This window comes from Dipodomys merriami, unplaced genomic scaffold (genome assembly GCF_024711535.1).
Source record: "Dipodomys merriami isolate MVZ:Mamm:240054 unplaced genomic scaffold, mDipMer1.0.p SCAF_1, whole genome shotgun sequence".
Lineage (NCBI taxonomy): Eukaryota > Metazoa > Chordata > Mammalia > Rodentia > Heteromyidae > Dipodomys > Dipodomys merriami.
In genome coordinates this window covers 126,122,519-126,147,974 of record NW_027202270.1, presented here as the reverse complement: position 1 = coordinate 126,147,974, position 25,456 = coordinate 126,122,519, and the positions used below count along the sequence as shown (strand labels likewise).

The 25,456-nt window shown below is 47.9% G+C and overlaps 1 protein-coding gene across 5 annotated transcripts in view; it reads left to right on the top strand.

Annotated features, from left to right (window-relative positions):
- Positions 1-25,456, top strand: part of Esrrb (estrogen related receptor beta) — a 172,049-nt gene that overhangs the window by 48,198 nt on the left and 98,395 nt on the right. Inside the window, exon 1 of one of the 5 annotated variants that reach the window (XM_070029218.1) lies at positions 13,202-13,535. The exons of 3 other annotated variants lie outside the window; for them this stretch is intronic. In XM_070029218.1, the coding sequence (XP_069885319.1) occupies positions 13,486-13,535 (50 nt within the window). In that variant the 5' untranslated portion in view covers positions 13,202-13,485. Of the gene's footprint in view, positions 1-13,201; positions 13,536-25,456 lie in introns of those variants that run through there. One more of the 5 variants, XM_070029246.1, reaches the window with a different exon arrangement.

The following is a 25,456-nucleotide window of genomic DNA, read 5'->3' as shown; positions in this document are numbered from 1 at the left end:
GGTAGAAAATAAAAATGCTGTGATTTTAGTGATTGTCCAAAACAGATGCCAAACTTAGAACACAGGATTAAATAAGTCTCTTTCTACCACATGAGCCACAGCCCCAGGTCTAGCTTTTTGGTGGTTGATTGAAGATAAGATTCTCATAGACTTTTCTGCCCAGGCTGGCTTTGAACTAGGATCCTCAAATCTCAGCCTCCTGAATAGCTAGGGTGACAGGTATAAACCACCTGTGCCTGGCCAATAGTTTGTCTTTATAGCTGGTGTTTGGGAAGGTGTTTGCTAGGGGAAGATGGAGTTGATAGGCAGACAGTGGAGAAGCTGTGGGGGTTTCTCAGGGGCTCAGAGATGCTTATGGGGCGTGCTCTTAAAAATACCCTAAAGAGGGTTGGGAGGTGGCTCAGTGGTAGAGTGCTTGCTTCGCATGCATGAGGCCCTGGATTCGATTCCTCAGCACCACATAAGCAGAAAAAGCAGGAAGTGGCACTGTGGTTCAAGTGGTAGAGTGCTAGGCTTGAGCTGAAGAGCTGAGGGACAGTGCCCAGGCCCAGAGTTCAGGCCCCACGACTGACAAAAAAAAAAAAGCCCTAAGGAGTTGGGGGAAGGGTGCATAGCATCTGTAATCCCAGCATTTGGGAGGCCAAGAAGTGGAGATCTTTAGTTCAAGGCATCCTGTGTTAGTGAGATCCTTATCTCAAAAAAATCCCAATCAAGCAAAGAAAAATTCTGAGAAAAGATGGACATTTGCCTTTTTCTGCTTCTTAAAACTACCAACCCAGTGGGAGTAAGTTGGGCAGGGCAGCAGTGGCCAGGAGTGTTGACAAAGAACAGCTGGGCCAAAGCAAGGATGCTGGAGCTCAGAACTCGATGTCTGGACTGAATAGACACTCTCCTGGACACTAGTACTCAGAGCATAGCATTAGAGTCTCATGGATTTGCCTGCCCAAGCTGGCTTCAAACCTGGATTCTCAGATCTGAGTCTCCTAAATAGCTAGGATTACAGATGTGAACCACCAGCACCTGACCTTTGGCTAGGTAATTTTTTTTGGTCAGTCATGGGGCCTGGGCACTGTCCCTGAGCTCTTCAGCTCAAGGCTAACACTCTACCACTTGAGCCACAGCTCCACTTCCAGTTTTCTGGTGGTTAATTGAATATAAGAGTCTCACAGACTTTTCTGCCCAGTCTGGCTTTGAACTGCAATCCTCAGATCTCAGCCTCCTGAGTAGCTAGGATTACAGGCATGAGCCACTGGTGCCAAAACATTCAGTAATAATCACATAATGAGTAATAGTATTTTCCTGACTTATTGGTTAATTCAAAGCTTAACCATATCAATTCCAAATGAAAATGAAATTTCAGTTTTAAGAGTATTATTCAAATTCAGTACCTTTTTCATGTATGACCCACAAGGTGAACTTATCAACTACCATACCCCTCTATCCTGCTCTGCTTTTTTCTGTTTTAAATGAAAACAAAGATTCTAAGTCAGGGCAGGAGCAGGTCTATGTGGTAGAGCACCTGCCTACCCATACTCGGATCACATGGAATATTCATACAGAAACAACTGAAGTTCTTCCTCTTTACAATCACTGTGATAGCACTAATGGTTCGATCCTGCTGTTTGAACACAGGGATGTGTTCAATCCCTTGGGGGCTGAGATCCTCAAGGATACTTTAAACAAACTTGAATGATGCTGAGCCATTGTGAATTTACTCTTGAAGCATGAGTGTGTGTGTGTGTGTGTGTGTGTGTGTGTGTGTGTGTGTGTGTGTGTGTGTGTAACTTCATAACTTCTATGTGGAATGTAATTTATATTAAAGAAGAGGTAATAACAAAATATTCATCTGAAGCATTATCTATATGACTAAAATTCAACAGCGGCTAAAACAACTTCCTAGAACTTGAACAACATAACATTTTCTTGAGGATACATATTTTATTACTGATGTTGGACTTACAGGAACATGTTAATACTGAAAAGCATTCTGACTCGTAGTCAGCTTTACATGGTTTCTCTATTCCACACTGTGGCCCCTTAACTGCCTGTGACTGGGATGGTCTATTCCCACTGCTCCAGTGCACCACTAGTTATGACAGACAAGGCTGCCAGCCCAGCAATCCTCCCTGCTTCTTGGGATGAGTAGGTTCCGTATTAGCCTCTCCTCTCCTTTCAGGTAGCAAACATTTTAAGCCATTTCATTTTAAAGGAAAGAAAAGCAAGCAAGCAAGCAAGGAGGGAAGGAAAGAAGGAAGGAAGGAGAGAGAAGGAAGAAGGAGAGAAAGAGAAAGGAGAAAGAGAGAGAGAGAGAGAGAGAGAGAGAGAGAGAGAGAGAGAGAGAGAGAGAGAGAGAGAGAAAGAGAGAGAGAGAGAGAGAGAGAGAAATGAGGATAAATCTGCAGGATGAGGATGGGACAGTCCAGAGGAAGATTTCCTTCTGTACTAAATACAAATGGAAACAAACAAGAACTAAACTAGAGAAATAAGAAGCAACTTTTCCCTCAACATAAACACAGAGATGTAATGAGCCCTTTTCTGAGTCTGGACAGGTACTTTTTGTTTTTGTATGTATGTGTTCTTGAACATTTTTTTTGCTCAAGGCTAGCACCCTACCACTTCAGTCACAGCTCTACTTCTAGCTTTTTGGTGGATAACTGGAGATAAGAGTCTCACAGACTTTCCTACCCTGGCTGGTTAGAAACTGCAATCCTCAGATCTCAGCCTCCTGAGTAGCGAAGATTACAGTTATGAGCCATTGGTACCTGGCTTGGATCTGGACAGTTTCAAGCATCAGGAGCTTGTAGTGATCCTGGACAGCAGAGTAGGTATTATTGTTGGATGGAGAAAAGATGGCCACCCAAGAAAGTAGTTTAACTCAGGACACTGAACATTAATGGAATCAGAACAGGAGTTCTGAGTGACACCTGGGTAGATGGTACATGCGCCCTGGACCTTTGCAAGACATGGAATCCTTAACTCACATAGCGACCACAGATGGCCATCTATCAGTCATTGTACTCACTGTGCCCCTCTCCCCAGCAACACGGGATCACGAAGACCGAGATAGTGGCCAGTTCAGTCTTGGTCTTAGCCCTGATTCTTAAGAAAACAGAGCTTTGAGGCTATTAAAATATTGCCACCGCCTCTGAGAGGTGGGAGACCAGGGGACATCAAAGGTAATTGAAAGGGGAGATGACACAAAGAGCGATACCAGGCAGCAGCACAGGATGTACCGGCCCTGGCCACCGCCTCACAGGTGGCTGGACCTGAATGCTTTTGCTAGGCAAATCCAGGGCACAGAGGGGAGAAAAGGGGAGAACTTTAAAGGGGGGGTGTCCTCCAGAACAAGCCAGATCTCACACAGCAGCAGCTCAGGTGAGACTCACCAGATAGGGTCGCTGATAAAAGACCAAGCAGGAAGGAGTCAGCAAACCTGAGACGACACCTACAATTTGTATGTGACACTATTTGGACCTAAAGAGTTGTCCCAGGGGATAATCCATCCCTCCTCCCCTCATGTCTGTCCCTGTCCCGCTGGGTCCCTCCCCATACTTTCCAGAAAGCCCTCCACACTTCTTTCTCAAAGTCCTTTCCACTTCACCCTTCAGTTTGCTTTCAAAGCAGGTCCCCCAGGGTGAGTGCAAAGCTCCATCTGTGCCTTCCGCAGCAGGTGTAAAGAGGAATTATTGCTACTCCCTGCTCTGCTGGGCCTGGTGGAATTGCCCCAAAGCAGTGTTTATCATGCCATTGAGCTGGATGCCCATGTTTACTGTGCTATCTGCGCTGACCCCAGGTGTCTCTCTGCTTCGCTGCTCTCCTACTGGTGATCCGACAGTCTGAGGCTTGGTAGAGGGTCACTGCTGACAAGTGTATTACCGGTGTTTATCCATATTAAATCTTAGGCCAGTGACTGCCTTTTACCCAGTTTCTACACTCACAGCCTCCCTTCCTGCCTCATCAGGCCCTCTCAGAAAGGCATCCGAAAGCAGGAGTTCTATTGTGGCTTCCTGACCCCAGATGCTTATGAAGGATAAAGATGTTATAGATGGCCCTGCTTCAGAGCTGGAGCCTTCCTGCAGATCTGCTCATGACTTACTTATAATGGCATCATCCAGAGCTTGCCCTGGACTAGGTGAATGACAATGTTCATCACTGGTGAAGGGCGTGGTGAGCAGCACTTTCCTCATGTAAGAACTGGGCACAAAACTACTGTCTTTATCCTGCTCCATCCCTGCCCACTTTACAAAGGATTTCCATTTCGCTGCAAGTATTTACTGTGTACTTTCCTCTGTGAAAAACATCTGCTAGAGCCAAAATAGAAAGCATTTCTTTTTTTTTTTTTTAATGTATTTGTCTGTTTTTGTGCTAGGACTTGAACTCAGGGCCAGGACATCATCCCTTACCTTTGTCCCCTAAGGGTTGCATTCTACCACTTGACCTAAATCTCTACTCTGGCTTTTTTTTTTTCTTGGTTGATTGGAGAAAAGAATCTCACAAACTTTCCTGCCTTGTAGTAGCTAGGATTATAGGTATGAGTCACTGGCACCTGGCTTATTTACTTATTCATTTATGTTTGTTTGTTTGTTTGTTTGTTTATGCTGGCATTAGAACTTGAAGTGAGGGTCTCATGCTCTCATTTGGCTTTTTCCAATCATGGCTGGTGCTCTACCACTTGAGCCACACCCTCACTTTTGGCTTTTTGCTAGTTAATTGCAGATAAAAGTCTTATGGACTTTTCTGCCCAGCTGGCTTTAAACCTCCATCCTCAGATCTCAGCCCCTGAATAGCTAGGATTATAGACAGCACCTGGCTGAAATCACTTCATTTTGGAAAATAAGAAGTTCTACCTTAATGGAGCTATGAGGAAATAAAAATTATTCACATCCCCAGTCTTGAAAGTTATGCATTAATGTTGACGAGACAAACATATTTTGTACCTATTTAATAACAATCTTTCAGCATAATTATGTTAGTCCTAAGTTAATTTTCCAAAAGTTTTGAGTATTTTCTGGCTTCTTTGAGACAGTTGTCCTTGAGAATAAAATGTAAGTGCAAACATGATCTGTGAGTTTGGGAAGCAAATTCTTCATTCTTTTTGGGACCAGGAGATTTTGACCATGGGAATTTTTATTTTTCAACTATCATCAGCCAATGAGAAGTGGTTTGTTTGTTTTTGTCCCCTTTGCCAGTGATAAGACTTTAGGAACAAATTTCCTGTACTGCCATTTTAAGTCAATGTTTTATGCTTAAGTTGTTGCAAAAGTCTCAAGAAACTGGGTGAAAAATGAATATGTGTCACAGACAAATATAAGGTCAGGTTATGAAAAAGATCCACAAAGCCCAGATATTGGTGGCTCAACACCTGTAATACTACTTACTCCAGAGCTGTGACCTGAGGATCGCTATGGTTCAAAACCAGCCAGGCAGATAAATCCATGAGACTCTTACCTCCAATTTACTAGCAAAAAGCTGGAAGTGAAGATGCAGCTCAAGTGATAGAGCACCAGCTTTGAACAAAAATGCTAAACAGGGAAGTGGTGCTGTAGCCTTGAGCTGAAGAGCCGGGGGACAGTGCCCAGGCCGAGTTCAGGACCCACGACTGAAAAAAAAAAAAAAAAAGAATCTAAGCAAGAGCTTAAGACCTTGAGTTCAAGCCCCAGGACGGACACACACACACACACACACACACACATACACACACACACACACACACACACACACACACACACACACACACACACACACACACACACACACACACACACACACACACACACACACACACACCCCTATAATCCACTGTAATGGAAAATAGTTAATTGCAGATTATTCATTCAGTCAATTGCTAGTTATTCAATGCCTTTTAACTACCAGGTCCTATGGAATCATTGGCTTCTTTACTATACTTCCTCCCCTTTCTTCCCCTCTTCCTCCTCTTTCTCTTCTTTCTTGCTGTGTCCCTCCTATTCCTCTTTTTTATCCCCTAGAAATCTTGGCAGGAGCAAGGCTTTTGTAGTCACAATGTTCCCCAATTCTCTGATGATTAGGGAGGAAAGGATCTTTGTTTTTGTTTTTGTCTTTGTCGGTCATAGGGCTTGAACTCTGGGCCTGAGCATTGTCCCTAACCTCTTCAGCTCAAGGTGAGCACTCTATCACTTGAGCCATAGTGCCACTTCCAGTTTTTGCCCAGGCTGGCTTTGAACCGCAATCCTCAGATCTCAGCCTCCTGAGTAGCTAAGATTACAAGCTTGAGCCACCAGTACCCAGCAGGATCTTGTTTCTTTGTTGTTGGTGGTGGTGGTGGTCGTGGGGCCTGAACTCTGGGCCTGGGTGCTGTCCCTCAGCTCTTCAGCTCAAGGCTAGCGTTCTACCACTTGAGCCACAGTGCCACTTCCAGTTTTTTCTACTTATGTGGTGCTGAGGAATCGAACCCAGGGCCTCATGTGTGTGAGGCAAGCACTCTACCACTGAGCCACCTTCCCAGCCCCAAGGATCTTGTTTCTAAAGAGAGGAAAACCTTGCTTTGCTGGTCCTCTGACCTGCCTGCCCTCTGCAGCTGCCTCTTCCTAGGAGATCCAGGAAGAGCGGATGTCTGTGGCAAGCAGGTAACTTCAGTGTACTGCCCAGCTTGTGCTGGGGAACATGAATCTTGGGATATGGAAACGAATAAAGTATGGAGCTTGGACTGCCTGGAAGGGCTTCCAAGCCCCCATAGGAAATTCAGATAATGACGTGGGTGACAGTGGTGGCGGGCGGAGATCCCACATTGATCTACTCAAAACACCCCCTTCATGCTTTATTTGGTGCCTCAGCAACAGTGCTCAAGGGGCCTGAGCCTTCTTGCCCCAATAATGGCCCATTACAGCTTCAGGAAAAGCCATCATGTTTCCGCAGCATTTATCTGTCAGCAAGAGACTATTATAGAGCACAAACTCACATTCTATCAGTGTTATCAGTTCATTAGGATCCTTGGGACAGATGCCAGCCAATGGGCTGGCAGTCTGCTGGCCACCACTCGGGGATATAACTCCACACCCCACATTCAAGTGTGTGAGGGGACGCCAGGTCCACAGAGGTGTGTGTTGGGGGACATTGATCTGGCCCCAGGGATGCTCAGGTGAGGCTCGCCTTCATCATGGTGGACTGTCATGGGTGTCCTTCCCGGACCCGTTTCTCCCAGCCCTCACAGTGAGCTGGAGTACATGCAAGCTTGGCTTCCAATGCAGACAACTCCACAGAGGCACCCTGCCCACCCCGGGCTGGTGTAAGAAGTGATTATACACGTTGAGTGTTCCCTGCGGCATCGTTCGTACCTGGACCCTGGTCTTCAATGCATATAGGTATGGGTGAAAGAACAGATGATGTTCCTACACAATGTGTCTCTGCACCTGTTGGACATGGAGAGCAAGGTTGCTCACTCTCCAGAAGTGCCTGCTGGGTTTTATTGGCTACTGATGAGACCTCATTGAGTGATCAAGTTCTCTGCTGACCTGAGGACCACACTGGGTCCACTAGCTCAGGTTGAGTTGCCTGGTTTGAAAGATGCAAAAGGCCATCTCTTTTGTGGGGCCCAGAGCCTCACAAGGAAAGGGGGAATAGGAGAACTTGAGAGACATTGCTTGCTGCTGCTGCCTTATTTGTGCAAAATGATGAGCATCAGGGGAGGCTGAGTCAAGGGAAGGAACATACTGCCAAGACCAGGCTCTGTGAAGGGTAGAGATTTGCACCAGCTCTTTGCCAAGGGTGCTGTTCTGGGCTTAGCTGTACAAGTTCAGGTTCAGGCATTAGGAGAGCCACTCTGAGGACTGAGCCAGGCTGCAATGAGATGAATCAGATGGGGGGGTAGTGTCGACCTATGATGGGCCAGATCCATGACCTGCTCAGTGCTCTTCCTTCCTTCCTGCCTTCCTTCCTTCCTGCCTGCCTGCCTGCCTGCCTGCCTGCCTGCCTGACTGACTGCCTTTCTGCCTTCCTTGCTGCTTGCTTGCTTTTTCCTTCCTTCCTTCCTTCCTTCCTTCCTTCCTTCCTTCCTTTCCTTCCTTCCTTCCTTCCTTCCTTCCTTCCTTCTTTCTTTCTTTCTTTCTTTCTTTCTTTCTTTCTTTCTTTCTTTCTTTCTTTCTTTCTTTCTTTCTTTCTTTCTTTCTTTCTTTCTTTCACACTAGGGTTTGAACTCAGGGCCTTGTGCTTGCTAAACAGTTACTCTACCATTTGGGCTATGTCCTCAGCCCTTTTTGTGCTTTTTCATTATTTTTTTGCATTAGGCTTTTGTGTGGGAGTGGTTGTAATTTTTTTTTTTTTTTTTTTTTAAATTGTATTTTATTTTATTTGAGAACATACTGTACAAAGGGGCTACAATTACATGGGCAGGATAATGGATACATTTCTTACCAAGCATTGCAGCCTCCTCCTTTGTTTACCCTTCACTTCCCTTCCCCGCCTCCCCCCTCCCCCCACCCAATTTTACCCCCCTCCCCCCACCCAATTATACCCCCCTCCCCCCCCCACACCGGCATTGTAAAGCTGGTTTTGACATGACATTTTGTACTTCTCATTGTTGCAACAGGTCCACCTGAATCCTTAAACGACTTGTTTGTCCCCATCTACTCCACATGTTATACTGACATCAAATATAGTGAAAACGGGGGTTACACTGTGAGGGAGGGACATACAAAGCAGTGGTTGTAATTTTTTTGTCCAGGACCAGCCTTGGACAGTAGTCTCCTATCTACAGTCACCTAGGTGGTTGAGATTATAAATGTGGACCATGACACCTGGCTTATTGGTTGAATTGAGAGTCTTGGTAATTGGGAGTCTTGTGGTTTGAGGCTGGCCAGTCTCCATCTCCTGAGTAGCTGTGATTACAGGTATGTGTCATCATGTTCAGCCCTGCTTAATGCCATATTGGCACATTTGCCAGGACTTTTTTCTTTTTGTTGGTTGTGGGGCTTGAACTCTAGGCCTGGGTGCTGTCCCTGAGCTCTTCAGCACAAGGCGAGTGCTCTACCCCTTGAGCCACAGTGCCACTTCTGGTTTTCTGGTGGTTAATCGGACATGAGTCTCACATATCTTCTTGCCTGGGCTGTTGAGCCTCAATCTCAGCCTCCTCAGTAGCTAGGATTACAGGCATGAGCCACCTGTGCCCTGTGCTTAGTGCTTTTTGTAGGGAGGGAAATACGGGCCTGAGGAGCAGGGTGTGCTGTGTGTGATTGTGCTTCCTGATGATCTGTCACCTGAGCAATGCTCATGACAGAACAGAGGTCATGAAAATGGCCTCCACCTGCCACACTGCCTTTTGACCTCCCAGCAGGTCATGTGGGGAAGGGTGCAGACACGGAAACCCATGCCCTTACTATCTACTGGGTGGATGGGTGTGTGGAGAGTCATGCTCCTGGGACTGCTCTGGTCAGGCCTCCCAGTCCTTAGGAAAAAGCTTCAATCAGTGGGGCAGGAGAAGGAGAGAGTCTTGTCTACAAAGATTTCAAAGTTGAATGAGTAGAAACCCAGAGACCACAGATGGCATATGTGCTTGTTATTTGCATGTGACCTTGAGAAGGACGCTTGGCCACACAGGGAAATATGCACGTTTCTTGATTTAAATGCAGATTCTCCTAGGTATGCACCCCTGTAAATGATCATCAACTGACAATGCATGGTGTGCACCTTTCCTAAAAACATGATAGCTTACTGTGAGCAATAGGGTGCCACCTGAGAGTGGAGACTTAATGTGGCCGCCTAGCATTGGCAAGGGAGTCTTGTGCTCTATTTCTCTCTCCTGGGAAAAGATCAGAACTCAGACTTTGAGGTTTCTCACAGAATAAACATGTGTGGAGAAGTAACATCGACACTCCCCGCCCCCCCATATATAACTGGTATAAGCCAATAAAAAGATCGAGGGCCAGTTTCTTCTGAATTCATGTAGCTTTTGTACCACTGTAAAGATGAAAAATCATATTAAGTCAGTCATGGTAGATCACACCTGTAATCTCAGTACTGGGGAGGCTGAGGTAGAAAAATCACAAGGTCAAAGGCCAGCCTAGGCTACTTCGAAAGAGATCTTGTATCATAAAGACAAAAAAAAATCTATGTCAAACTATTAGTAGCAAGGACCATCTGTAATTCCCAGAGCCTCTCCCAGCTATAAGGTTATGGGAGTGTGATATGTAAACAAAGTGAGTGTCCACTTATACCTTCTGCAATGTGCACAACCCTATGTTCCAGGGCTGGACCTGGTAACCCAAAGAACAAAAAGTCATAAAAAGGATGGCTTACAGCTTTTGCTAGGGATGGATTACAAGTCACAATTGCTGGAGGTGTCCTGTAAAGGTATAAAATTGTGATTGGCTCCATGCATTTCAAGCTTGAAAGAAGCCAAGAGCTCTGCCAACCTACTTTCTGTCCAACATAGCCTTTGTTTTCTGGGGAAAAGATGACCTTGGCAAGGTCACATGGAGGAGTGAGGAGAAGATCCCAGAGTCTTCTGCATCGTCCCCACTGTGGTCTCTCCAGCCAGAGCCATGGAACCTGGCCCTTCCTTTAGGAAGGAATCCTGTCCTCTGTGAACTGACTTGACTGAAGGGCCGGAAAGGAGAGGCTGGTTCTGTGCAGAATGGGACCCAGCCAGACTTGCCTGGAATGTCTCAGGTGAAACTTGGGCCTCCATGTTGAATTATGTCTTGGGAAGGGGTGGGGGAGGGCATCCTGGCTCCCTGCCCTGATCTCCTGGAGCAGTATGGAGGCTCAATCGTGCCAGGGACAGAAAGGGAAAGGAAGGTCCAGGGCAGTGGGGACAGGGCCTTCTGGGGTCTCAAGGACCTTCTTGCTGATAGCCCAGAGGGCTATCAGCTAATGCCTAGAAAGCAGGGCCTCCAAAACTACCATCCTGGAGCCTTGGAGGCAGAGGAGGACTGTGTGAGGTCATTATCCCAGCTCGCTAGTCCCCAAAGTTTTCTTCTCCCTTCTTTGTGTCCAGTGCCCTTAAACTTAGAGCCCCAGGTGTCACCCCCTGGAGACACCTTCATTCCACTCGGTGCTGTCTCCTGTGAAAACTGATGTGTTTGAGGAATGAAGGCAGCTCAAGAGGCAGAGCAGTTCCCTGACAAGGGCAAAGCCCTGGGTTCAATCCCCAGTACAGGGAAACAAAAGTTATTCTGTCTTGGACAATATGTAAATTGTAGTAATAGTAATAGCAAGAAGGAAAAGAAATTGTGAGCCAGGCCTGGTAGCACACAGCCACAATCCATCCCTGAGGCTGCAGGTACTGGTGGTTCAGATGAAACAATCACTCCCTTCATTGACCTTCCAGTCTAGTGAGGAAAGCCGTGGTGAGGGGAAGAAATGGGGGGGGTGCCTCTCATCCCAAACACCAAAATACCTATGATTGCTAATTATGAGAAAGCTCCTAAAGGCAAGGGGAATAGCAGAGGGCTGTGGTGCGGTATGGAAGGGAGCCTCTACGTGTTAGGTACAAAGATTGGGTCCTAAGGGAAGAGTAGCACAAGTTGTGGAGGGATTCCAGAGACCCAGGGAAACTTGTGAAGATTTCCCTATAGGCTAAAGACTGGAACCTCCTTCCTAATTGCAGAAAGTAGACGTGTGTAGTAGGCGCACATCTTACTGCCCCCCAGCATGTGCTTCAAGAATGGATTTCCAGAGCAGAGAAAGGATGAAAACAGTCACCGAGTCCTTCTCAGCAAGAGCTAGGGGTCATAGAGAAGCCAGGCTCTCGGACAGTGTCTATGGATCCTTCTGCCTACCTCTAACGAAGTCTCTGTTTGATAAAAGAAGTTAGGAGTCTGCTGGAGGTCTGCTGACACAGCGGACATCTTCATCCATCTCTTGGTTAGATGCCTCTGTGAGTTTCCAGCCTGGAGACTCCCATGCCTTCCTCCATTCAGCCCTCTTCCCCAGCCTGCACAGGCACATTTGTTCCAGCCAAACACCTGCAGGGCTGCTGCCCATTCTCCTAACCCTCCTGAAGCAGCCGGCACCTCCTGGGGCTTGGCACCACCTTCTCTGTTCCCTGTCTTACTCCCCAAATGCATGGTGCTCCCCCAGTTACACACCGTTTAGACATTATTTTGATGATGAAATTATGTCTTCCCTCTCTACTGCTCATTGTCTTCTGGAGAATATAGGAGAATGAGACGGTGGTCTCTCCTGAGGGCTTTTTTTTTTCTGCCTCTTTTAAATAATTCTATACTTGTTCACCTCCCACATTCATTTGAATCATCAAATTGATTATTATCCCTGTGGCAGGCACATCTCAAAAGATGAAAAGCCCCACAAGAAGGATTAGAACTTGACTTATAGCTCTGTTCCGTGCAGTGGCAGCCTGTAATATTCAGGCTTCGGAGGGAGCGAGTGGAGGGCAGGGATGCAGGTGTGTTCATAGCCGGGGATTCAGGTGCACATTTGAAAGTGTCTCCTTGTGACTCAGAGTGGCTATGGCAGGCAGGTACGCTGAGGGTTTGAACCACCACTGTGTTTTCCTAAGCTGATGGGGGTTTATGCACAGCCTCTGTGTCCTGAATGTGTGAACCGGCCTCTGTTTACACATCTAGAGGCATTTTTGTGGATGTACACCCTGTACCTAGCCGTATGGCAGGTGATGCAGCCGTATGCCAGATGATACAGAAGCTAGGGAGGGGATCCATCTCCCTTTTGCTCTCTGTCACTGCGTCTCACCTGTGTGCTCACCTGAACCTTCACAAATTCCAACACCCCAAAACAAGGCTTTGATGCTTCTCCTTGGTGCTGGGATGGAAAACTGTGATTTATTTAAAATGTACCCAATGAGCCCATTCCAAAATGCTGAGGGGGTGAGTTTGCCAGGCCTGCTGGTGAAAATGTGGTAGGATGTTGTGGAGATTATGTAGTCCATAACTTTCCCTCTACCCACAACCACAGACTAGCCACTTGGAGACTTACACCCCCGTGTCCCCCCCCCCCTTTTCTCCTCTCAGGTGGGCAAGTTTTAAGTCTTTTAAATCTAGTCCCCCTACTCCTCAGGAGATAGGGACCTTGAGTGTCAGCAAGAGCCAGCCCAGCGCACCACGTTCCATTGAAAGGCTGGTCCCCCCTCCCCCCACCCCGGCTTGATCCTGTCACTTTAAGTCCAGCCCCTGCGAGATAGCCAATGGGAGCCAAACCATACATCAGTCTCTCAGCCTTAAAGCTACAGTAGGGTTAGTGGGCTCCAAGTCTCGGGTGCCCCAGCCTCCTCCACCGCGCGCGTCGCATCCCCCTCTGCCCGCTCTCGCTCTCTGGCTGCGAGTGTGGATGAGTGGGAGCCCGGGGCTGTGCGCGCACGCTCGGCTCCCGGCCTCCTCTGCCCCCCGCACCTCGCCCCTGCCTCCGCCCCGGCTTCTACCTTCTCCGGTCCCGTGCCCCAGCCCGGATCGGATCGGACCGCACCTCGCCGCCGGTGCCCTTCACTCGTCTTCCGCGTGATTTCCTCCACCAACTGGGAATGCTAAACCGGGACTGATGGACGTGTCCGAACTCTGCATCCCGGACCCCCTCGGCTACCACAACCAGTAGGTGTCCTGCTTCCTCTGTCTGTCTGTCTGTCCGCCTGTCCTTCTGCGCGTCCAGCGAGGGCTCGGTCCTGGCTGCCGCAGTTCCTTTTCTGTACATTTTTTGAAGTGTAGGGGAGCTTTGGGGGGTCCGGGGGGGCACCCAGTGCGGGGCGGGGGGGGAGCGGCACACTTCCTGGGAGTCTCCGCCGGGGTTTGAGTCAACCACCTCTAACTTTTCCCGCGTGCCCCCCGCGTATAAATCCGCACTTGGAGAGGCGAGAGCGGCACTTTCTCGGTTCACTCCGATCTCGCTGGGCGGTGCCAAAAACAACCCCCAAACCCACCTATTTCCGTAAACGGGGTGAAGGGGAGGCGAAAACCCAGAACAGGTGCAGCCGGGGTGTCCTGTCCCGCGTCCGCCGGGGGCCGGCAAGCAAGCCGGCTGCTTTGATTTTATGTCTATTCTGGGGTCCCAAAGTGACCTCCCGCCGGTGGGGGAGACGATCCTACGGACCACCCACGGGAGGAGGGGGGGTCGGGGACGGCAGGAGGTCGGGGCTGCGCTCCCCGTGGGGTCCCTCCCCACCGGGCGAAGTGTGTGCGTGCGCGCGCGCTGTCCCGAGCAGCCAGTACCCAGAACGCGCAGGAAGCCGGGGTCCAAGCCAGGAGTAGAGGTGGCCAGCTAGGCACTACGGGCAGAGGCAAAGTTAGACGATTTCTCTGTCCCCCGGGGGTTGACTCTGGGCGGTGGCTTCTTCCCCCGACCCCCGTTCCTCCCCGACCCCACCCCAGCCCAGCCCCGGTCCCTGTGCCCCGTGGGCCGCCCCAAGCGCACGCACAGTTTGAAGTGAACATCCGATTCCCGGTGAGTCGCGTGGGAAGTTGTCTCTCCACCCCCCCACCCCCGCCACGCGTCCTGTCCAAGACCTCTCCGGCCACCTGCGTCCCTCGTCCCATACCCTCTGCTTGTCATACCTACCAGATCCTCTGCCTGCCTGCCTGCGTCGCCGCCAGCGCGCTGGGCGTCCCGGGTGGCGCAGGAGAAGGGAGCATCTGGGTGCGCGCGAGCGTGCGCGCAGAGTGGTCTTTGGGAAAACATTTAATTAAAAAAGAAAAAAAAAAGATAGAAATTGTAAGCTGGAAATTCGATGTTTTCACTCACAGATTTTTTTCCCCCTGCCGAACTTTTTGTACTTCCGCCTTTTCTCTCCCCCTCCCCTCCCAAGCAAGCAAACTAAACGGATCAAGTCAGTCTTTCTCTCCACCTTTCATGTTTGCATCCCTTCCTTCCTATCCCGCCTTGGAAGATCCACGGAACCCTATCTGTGGAATAACTGATCCTGTAGGGCTTTCCGACGTGTCTTTTCTCCGCCCCCACCCCACCCCCCTCCTACCAGACACCGACTTTTCCTCCTCGCTGTGGCCCATGCGGGTCTCAGGCAATTTCCCTAAACGCTGTGTGCGAGAGTTGTGTGGATCAGACCGTTGTGTCCTCCCATGCCGGCCTTTCGGACTCTAGTTTTAGGATTTTCATGAGTCCTTTAGATACGTCCAGAATTTAGACAGAGGGTGGGAAGAAAGCACTAGTCTGGGAGATGGGATGGGTGGGGGGGACTCCTGTATTACAATCCATTAGCCTAGAAAGTGGCTTTTCGTTCTCTTTGAAGGTTCACTCTGATCCCAGCTGGTGGGGGTTGGGGTGAGGGTAGCAGTAGCGCCTTACAAAGCACTCAAGTGGGGAGCACCACAGGATCCTTGGGGGTCAGAGGAAGGCGAAAGTGAGGCTGCGGGATGTTTGGTGCTTGTGGGGCATTTCCTCCCATAAAAATACCAAGGAAGACAAATATTGGATGCTTAAATTATTTAGGATCCTTCTCTCCAGAGGTGACTTCTTCAGTTGAGCTGGAAATCTTTGTGCGTTTGTCCCTGGCTCAAGTCATAGTCAATCAATATGAAATGTGTAAGGGAAATATATTCTTTGATTGTGTTGACCAGGAGAGATGGGAGGGTTAGCAACCAGATACTGCAGGACCTGACAGGAACCAAGGTTTGAGTTTCAGGTGAAAATGTGTGAGAAGACACAAGGGGTGTGAGTGGCAAGGTCCTGAATGCCAAGGAAAGGCTCACAGTGAAATCATTTGATTGTAGGTTGAATTCTCCACTGTTTTCTTTGGGGGAAAGGTGGGGGGAGGATGGAAAGCTACTCACTCCATGGGGCATAGGACCTGCCATCTCTGCAGGTCCCTGTAAGGTGCCATTTCTCAGGTCTGCTAGGCACAGCCCTAAGCACTAATGAATGTTACCGTGGGTAGACATGGGTTCCAGTGATGGTTTTCATTTGGCATGGCACAGGAGAGCATCATTGCCAAGGTCGAGTGTGGGAGGCCAGCGGCTGGTGCCTATGGGAAGCATCTTTTTGACCTCTACCCCGGGACTCTGTGGCAGGTAGCATTGGATCATCAGTGATAAAGTCACAAAGGGGGGGAAATGCATGCTTTGGTTGGTTGGAAGGACACTGGATGAACCTGTTTATTGCGGTAACACTGTTTTACAGAGAACATATACGTGAAGGATCCGTGTGCCTTGCACAGTCAGCTTTTACCCATGCAGATTAGCTGATATTCCCGGGACCTGAGAACACCCAAGGGCACAGGGAGTGGAGTTCAGAGATAAAGACCTCGCAGGCCACCCGCCTTGTACCACCACACAGAATATTTTGCCATGCGTCCATGTTATCCTCACTTTCCCAAGTCAGAAATGAACACACACACACACACACACACACACACACACACACACACACACACACACACACACACACACCTCCTCCTACTTTTTCTCCTTTATTTTCCTTTTTCTGTAGCCAATCCTGTGGGTGACTCCATTACCCTTTCTAATCAATATTTTATGTACATATATAATCAGCCAGAGTGGGAGCCAGCATGCTCCCCTGAACGCCTGTGTACAAGTGTGTCCCTGACAGGATGGCTGGAGACACCCCCCCCCCTGCACAAACCCAGGGGGGCTCGGTGCCCGTGGCCTTACCACCATCCGATGACCACTTTGTGTTGTTACAGAAACAAAGAGCAAGCTGTCCTGAAGGTAAAATGTGTGGGTTCACACGTAGGAAAATGCCACATGGTAATTCAGAATCAGTGACCCAGAGAAAAACAAAGGGGGAAATTAATTTTTAATGGTACATTTTAAAATAAATCAGAGTTGAGGACATTAGTCTTGGTTTTCCAACGGAGGGGCTGCCACGCTTCTGGAGGTGTGGGCTGTGGAAGAGGATGGGGAGAGCCAGTGGGACTTGTTCAGCCCCAGGGTAGTAAATGGAGAAAACATTAGGTCAGCCTTGCAGGGCTCCATCCAAGCCTGGCTAAGGCCCTTTCCGGCTCAGTGAAATCCTGACATCCCTGGAAATTTCCTATTGGAGCTGATTCTTTCCCCAACTCCTTTCATTTTAGAAACAATCCTCTATTTTACCCTCTATTTAATTAGGAGAGTGGATGGATCTTCCTTTATTTAAAAAAAAAAAAAGGTAGGAAAGTAGACATAAGGAAAGAATGAAAGAGGAAAGAAGGAAGGAAGGAAGGAAGGAAGGAAAAGGGGAGGGAGGGAGGGAGAAAGGGAAGGAGGGAGGAAGGAAGGAAAAGAAGAAGGAAAAGAACCCAATCTGCCAACAGGCTTCATTCTATGATGTGATGTGAGGAAATCAATGAATATCCTACTCATTCTGAGAGAAAAGGGACAGAGGGACTTGGGAGGAAAAACACCTGGAGGCTGGTGGCTGTGATGGGGATTTCGTGGCACTCATGCCTTCCTAGAATGCCTGGCCCTAATGCTGCTGTGGGGAGTGGTCTTGTAACTTCCCTTCCTGCTCCTGAAATTGGACATTTTGCCAAATGATTTTTTTTTTTAAGAATCTATAGCCATTGAACAAGTTTGTCTCCTTTCTCAGTCCTCTGTAAAATACCTTATTTCTTTTGAGCAAAGATCTGCATTACTGTAGCAGATCTGTGAGATACATTGAGAGACAGTATATCGGGGCATTAGGGTGTGGCTGTGGACAGAGACAGCTGCAGAAGGAGAGAAAATTTGGCAGACAGCAGAATTAAGGCATGATGCTTTGGTGTTGGATCTCCAGCACCTCTTCCTAGAAGTTGCCTCCTCAGGACTTTAAGTGGCTTCCTTGAAATAATTGAAACTTGTTGTGGTTCCATATTTAAAAGAATTCTACCATAATCCACCCTTCAAAGTAAAATCTGACCCCACATTCTGAGGTCCCCCCCTCCTCTACTGACCACCACAGAGTTCTCTGCCCATCATTCTTGACAAGAGACCTGTGAGGTACTCTTGTGCATGACTAAGAGCTCTGCCTAGATCAGCCATGCCTCCTCCCGGCCCTCAACCCCCACTCCGGGAGGGCTGTCAGGATTCTAGTGACTCTTGTTCAGCATTACCAGTGGGAAAGAACCCCTAGCTCGGCTGAAATGCGTAGCTTCTAGTGTTCTTCACCATCACCATAGGCCCTAAAGGGCACAGAGGTCCAGAGGGGACTATGGGTGCAGGTCTGCAGAAAGTTCCCAGGAGGCCAGAAAGGCTGAAAGTTGAGGGTGGACTGGAACCAAACCAATAAACCCAGAGGCTACCTAACCACCTTGCCTGTTCACCCTTGAGGCTACTTGCTTCATTTCAAGGGACAAATCAGGGGACTTTTTTTTCTTTTATAGCACATATGAGCTAGAAGCCCAGATAGAGCTGTATTTCAGTCCAGTCTAGCAAACATACCACTGGGAAATAGTCATAGACATGGTCAGTCCTTACAGGAAGAGCCTATCAGCTTCAGCTGGCCCCTGTGTCCCCTGGGCTATGTGGGGTGGCCTGGAATCAGATTACATCTGGTTGTCCCATCCACGAGTCTGGCCTAGTCCCTGTATGGGGGGAGGCTATGGTGTTTATAATTGCAAATGTAATTAGCACACCAGCCATGGGGGACTGGATGCTCAACTTCTCTGCACATCACGATGACCCCTGCAACAGCTGACCTGGCAGATTAACCCCCGCAGGACCGGCCTGCCTTCTGCCACTGGTGAGACCACTGACCTTCTGCTGACAGACGCAGCACTGGGCTAGGTCCCAACCCCTTCCTTGGAGGGTCATCAGCTGGGAGGGGCTAATGAGTTGGGGTTCTTTATTCCCTAGGGCACTGGGCTAGTGACTGGCACCTCTTGGGATGTGACCTTACACAAGGCTGGGCTGGAGCAGTTCCTCCTCAGTGTCCCAGCCACCCTGGAGGATGTTCTAGGAAGACTGGGTGTGAGCCAGTCAGCCCTGTGCCTCTGGGTGTCATGCTAGAAAACTCCAGATGCAAAAGTGAACGTGAGATGGCTCCTGCCGGGTGCTCCCGGGGCCGGAAGGCAGTGGCTTGTGTTCCTCATCACTCCAGCCTCTTCTTAGAACCAGCTTGTGGAGGTGAGAGCCTGCTGGGCTCTGAGCGTGATTCTGCAGAGCGGTCATTTCTGGCCCTGAGATCCGTGGGGAAGGCCAGACACTGGCCAGCTCCGCCTCAATTTGTTTCCAGGAGCAGAGACACCCCCCACCTTTCATTCAATCAAGCAATTCCATAAAAAGACACCCAAAATAGTGAGGTGAGGACAGTAGGTTCCTGGTGATTTTCCCTCCATTGAGCAGTGTGTCAACCTCTTTGAGTAGATAGGAAGATCTGCCCTCTCAGGTGCCTTTTCTTTTGATACTGGTTGGATTTAAAATCAGAAAGGATCTCAAGCGGATCTTTATTTATAAGTAGTGACTTAAGAACGCGTCAGGCATTTTGGGGGATGCCAAGGTGGTACAGAACCTTTCTATACCTTCAAATAGCAAAAGCCGTGCCCCTTCCTGAGGGGGCTGGGGACGGTCTGGTGACATGCCAGTGTGTTGCGGTGGGTGAGTCTGGGCAGAGGGCTCTGCTCTGTAAACGTTCACCCTGTGCCGCTGTGCCCCTTGCCTGGACTGAGGTCAGGCCCAGTGAGGCTCCAAGAGCGGCTGCCCTGCCTTTCACTGATTGGTCCACAGCATGAAAGGGATTGCAGAGGCAGAGGCAGGGGACCCCCTGGCTGGTGGTCATTGCAATGCAGAGGGTCTCAGACTTTCTAACAAGACTGTCTTTAGTTTGCTGGCCTGAGTAGGACTGGGACAGATCTGGGAGAGGGAGGGCAGGTCCTCCGCTTCTCTGGAATAACAGATGGCCACGCTGGAAGGCGTACTTGAGCCATCCACCAAGTGGAAGTCCTCTTCCACCTCCTCTGCTTTCCGTGGAGGCCACCATTCACAGACTGTGGCTTAAAGTGTCAATGTTTTCTTAAATCAAGGACAATCCTACTGGCTGTTCTGCCCACAGGACTTTCAGCAAGGAATCAGAGAAGGTAGGGAGGGGAATGACTGGCTACATATCTTAAAATTTGAATTCTCTGAGCCAGTGCTGGTGGTTTATGCCTGTAACCCTCGCTACTCAGGAGGCTGAGATCTGAGGACTGTGGTTCAAAAGTATCAGAGGCAGCAAAGTCCATGCGAGTTTTTATCTCCAGTTAACCATCTAAATAAAAGCTGCAAGTGGAGCTGTGGCTTTGATGGTTGAATGCCAATCTAGACCAAAAATGCTCAGGGACAGTGCCTAGCCACTGAATTCAAGCCCCAGTACTGGCACTTAATTAATTAGTTAAATAAGTAAATAAAAACGGGATGATCTGAATTTAAATGAAAACTGTATAAACCTAAAACAAAAGTTTTCCCGGGGGGAAAACATTACATTAGCAATGTAATTTTTTTCATCTTTATTTTACCATACTTTTGAAGCTCTCTACGTTTTGGTCTTTAAAATGTTTTATTTTCTTTTAAAAAGTCTCTCTCCTTTGTTCCTTAAGATGCTAAAATATTCTTTTTAATATTGTCATTCAGCATTGACCAGGATCAAAGCTTTTGTGGGAATGGTTTTCTGGAAAAATGTTATTTTCTTCTTCAATGTCATTCCATCCAGGGGTCAAGAAGCAGTTCCACAAACTCTGACAAGGTTTCGTTTTTATCCTCTGGTTTCAAATGTGATCAATTTTCATTTAAAACTATCTCAGGGTCCTCTCCTGCCAATGACAGCTGCCGTCGGCCTCCTTTCCAGACCTGTATTTCCTAAACGGCTGCATGTGCTGTGCCCAATCCCAGTCAGACTCTAGTCAAGGAAGGAGTTTCCTTCCCTGACTAAAGGGTGAAGTACTGTTTCAATTTGGCTCTTTTATTTCTTGTTGTTTGAATTAACTCAGATATATAAGTTAGGTGTGGGGGTTTTTTTTGGTCTTTTTTTAAATCCATTTAAATAATTTTATGATCTTTGCTTAGATTTTTAGCTCGAATATTTTTAACCTGGTTATGCTTTAAAATACTTTGAAAAGAGTTTTGAACATCCCTGGACTTCTCAAAGATCTCTCAGCTTCTGAAGGGGGCAAAGAACAAGGATTACAGTGCTAAGAACAGGAGGAACTAGATGGCTGATGTTTTAGATAACATTTCTCTTATGCTTTACTATTTTGCCTTTTCCTTTGTCTTCATTTATTTTTCCCCTGTCTATTTACATTTGAATCTTGCTGTTGCTTGTTCTTTTCTTGATAACCCCGCTCAATTTTATATTCGGGAGGAAGGCGCATTGAAGTGTGAGTCTGTGTATGAGTGTGTGTATGTGTGTGCATGAGCGTGTCCGTGTTGATCAGAGGTTCTGAGCGCGAGGCAGGTGAAATCCCCACACAGAATGACTGTCATTAGCATCTAGTTCTGATCCACTCATCAATTTCCTTATCCACTATCCACTATGTTATGGATGAAAAGAATTAAAAGTGTAAACAATCTGCTTATAGGGAATTCCAGGCTGGCTGTATCTCTTACCTGGGGTACCAGGTAACAGAGTGAGAGTAGAAGTATCAGAAGAACTAAACTCAGTCCAAAACCAATTTTTTAATCTTGCCCTCATCTCTCTGGCTGGGTCTGGGAGCCCTAGTTTGGGAACTTGGTGGCTGGGAGTAATCTAGTATATGCTTTTGATTTCGGTCTTCCTTGTTGATCAGCAGAAAAATCTCCCTTCTGATGGTGAATCAGCCCTTCAGCATGCAGAGTACAGCATTTATTTATGACAAAGCTTTATGCTTTGTCATTTGTCTCTTGGGTGTGTTGACATTGTCTACCTCAACAGTCAAGCTAAGAAGCTTGTCTGTTTAGTAGAAAGGATACTGATTTTTTTTTTCAGCAATCACAGCAATAATGAGATGATCATAATTACGACACCAGTCATAGCTTATCCCCTTCCTTTTTAAGAATTGCAAAGAGATTCTTACAGTCCGTTTTCTCATAGAAACTGGGTGAGGGTAGCCATGACTTGTGTCCCGAATCATAAATATTTGTTACGCAAATGTAACACATAGAGGCTTCGGGTTCGCATGTCTGAAATCATCCAGGAGCAAAAGCTGCTGGATGTGTGATGCTGGGCATTTTGCCTTTGAACTCAGAAGGGAGCAGTGTTTCCTGGAAAGGATACCTGTCAAGTGTGACCCCTCTACCACCAGGGGCTGCGCCATGCTCTCCCTCTCACATCCCCCCCGCCGGCTGTGTTCTCGGGAGAGTTTTGTAGACCAAAGACACACAGAGGACACAAGGTTATCACTTGGGTGTGTAGGGACATTTGGGAAAGAATTGTGTGGAGTCAGTCGCCGTCTTGGCCTTTTGGAACCCATGAGAACTCTGTTCCTGCTCTATTCTCCAGAGGCTGGAGGTCATGGGGACCTGAGCCCCGCTGGGTCCCTACCACCCTCTTGCAGCCTTCATGGTGACTCCCAGATCTAACCTCTGCTCATCTGCAGACTGTGTTCATCTGTGGGTTACTTTTGAATTTAGCATTGCCTCTGTTATTTTGTCTCTCGTGTGTGTGTGTGTGTGTGTGTGTGTGTGTGTGTGTGAGTCCACGCGCATGTGTGTATACACACACCTGGGAAAAAGGAGGTAACTCTGTTCCATCCACCATATCAGGGTCCCTAGCTGTCTGCACCTTTTTTAAACACCTCAATATTCTTCCTTGGGTTCCTCCTCCATTTTATTTTTCTCCCTTAGGTAAAATAAAACTCCAAGGTGTTGGATTATTAATTGCTTATTAACTGATTTAGCAAACCAAACATGCCACCTTAAGGAACACAAGAGTTTGGCCATGCGGCTCTAGCCAAGAGCAGCTTTTTTTTTTTTTTTTCTCCTCTCCTCAATCGGTGAGAAATTTTATAGCTGCAATTCCCTTGTTGGACCGTGAGTAAAAAATTAATTCATGAATAATAAAAACCAATCAGTCTTGTTGAGTTTAAGAAGGATTAGGAGAAAGGGTGTTTTTTCTTACAGAGAACATTCAGAATCTGTGTCATTGTCAGCGAGTGTTCAGGGATGGCCCGAGTATGCTTTTATTCACAGCAAAGGAGCTGTTTATTCTTTCCAGGTCTTTCTTACACATCTTCCTCAGTTGTAGGGCCAACTTGCTGATGGCAGCTATGCCTTTACCCCCTCCTTCTCTGCCACAACCCCATATTGCAAGCTAGTGGTAGTCTTTTGAAATTAAGACGGCTTCCTGGGTAAGTGGCATGTAACCAATTAACAAGAGACCTGGCATTGCATTTGGAAGAAACCTATTTATCGGCAGTCTGGAGCCCCTTCTAGTTTCTCTCTCCTCTCTCCCAGGAAGTTAACTGAGTAGAAATGTACGTGCCTTTATAAGAACTACAGAAATTAGATTTGTAGATTTATACAGAAACGAGTTTTTTCTTTTTCTTTTTCCCCAAAAACCTCTCCCCCAAACCCAGGTTTGTTGGGAAGATTACACTGGGTAATTACCAAAGTATCAAGTGCATAGTAGGTATGCATTAAATGTCCATATTGCTTTTTTTCCTGATATTATCTTTGGCAAGTTACTTTTTATTGCTCTAGTAAGGTTTGTGATACTGGTTGTCCCCAGCAATGGTGCCTGAACTGATTACTGTGTTTAATGCAATCATGTGGTTTGGATTTTCTATACGTAATAAGAGAGATTAGAAAGGAATTATGATTTGGGGTGCAGATGATGAATAAGGAAATTTCCTCTGAATGAATTCCTATATTTTCAGCCTCTTGGGTAGGGTTGTCTGATTAAAATATGAAATACCAAGTTAAATTTAAATTTAGGTAAACAGTAAATAAAATTTTTAGTATTAAATAAATCCCATGCCATATTTCCCTATTCCCTAAATTTGTCTAAGAAACTCATTCCCCCTCACCCCCCCCCCTTTTTTTTTTTGCCAATCCTGGAGCTTGAACTCTGGGCCTGGGCATTGTCCCTGAGCTGCTTTTGCTCAAGGCTAGTGTTCTACCACTTGAGCCACAGCTCCACTCCTGGCCTTTTCTATTTATGTGGTACTGAGGAATTGATCCTAGGGCTTCATGAATGCTAGGCAAGCACTCTACCACTAAGCCACATTTTCAGCCCCCCCTTATTTTTTTCCCCTGCTTTTAAAACAGGAACAACAATTATATGTGCTGTTGGGGATTTTTCCCCCCTGAGTTCTTTCTTTTAAATGACTGTCTTTAACTTTTCGTTGCTATTAGATGGTTAGGTTGGACATGCCCTTAGAAGTTCGTGGGTACATAGCTTCTGTCCTCCAGGTGTTGTGGCAGAGTTGTAATTAGGCAAATAAATCTGCCCGATGGGATCTGCCAAGGCACCCAGGGCTGCTGAACTTAGTCTTAAGGTCACATCTTTTGAGAGACTCCTCTCCGCCTAGTGTTTCCCTGGCAGGTAGGCTGGAGAGGCGGCAGGCTGAGGAACCCCAGGTGCCCACCCCTGGAAGCTGCTGCCTGCTGGGCTGGGGGAGGGGTCGTGCCCACACCAGTGTCAGCTGTTAAAGTAGAGAGAACCAGTGATCAAACCTGAAACACAGCCAGCTGGGACTGTGGACCAACTAGGGTTGCCAACAGGGTACCAGTGAAGCCCGGCTGCCCTCACTCACCTCCCGGAGTGCCAGCCTGCAGCCTGGTGAATACAACCATTGTTTTACTCCTCATGCCCTCACAAACAGGGTAGGGAAACGGAAGGGTTCTAGAGCCCCCTACAGGCCCTGGGTGGCACTGCATCACATGGGTACCAGCCCAGTAACTGGGTCTTCCCCTGGTTTCTTGGGGAGTCTGGGGAGTCCTGGGTCCAGCAGGGGCATCCTTGTGGAAGGCAGGTGAAGAGGGGACCCTGGAGGAGCTGGCTTGGCACTCTGGTTTCAGAAAGCAGCTACAGGTTCTTCATCACAGCAGCTGCTTCTGCATCTAGAATGTCTGTCTCCCCCACACACACAATTTCATGCGCATACACACCGCTTGCCTGACCTCCAGACAAGCTGGAAGGTGTTCAGGACTCACTCATCCTGAGGAATGCTCCCTGCTCTGATGCACAACTGCTGAATATGCAGAGGCAAACTGACCTCTGACCTGGCCATGCAGCTCAGGGCTAGAGCACTTGTCTAGACTGGGGTTTGGGTGGCCTGCACTACCAGAAACAAACAAACAAGAAACAACCTAGGGGCTGGGAAGGTGGCTTAGTGGTAGAGTGCTTGCCTCGCATGCATGAGGCCCTGGGTTCGATTCCTCAGCACCACACAAGCAGAAAAAAGCCAGAAGTGGTGCTGTGGCTCAAGTGGTAGGGCACTAGCCTTGAGCTGAAGAGCTGAGGGACAATGCCCAGGCCCAGAGTTCAGGCCCCATGACTGACCAAAAAAAAAAGAAAGGAAGGAAGGAAGGAAGAAAGGAAGAACCCATCCCACACCATTTTCTCAGAGCATGAGGACAGGGTCCAGATTCTCTTCTCTAACAATAATGAAGTGGAGGGCTAAATATATGTGATGGAA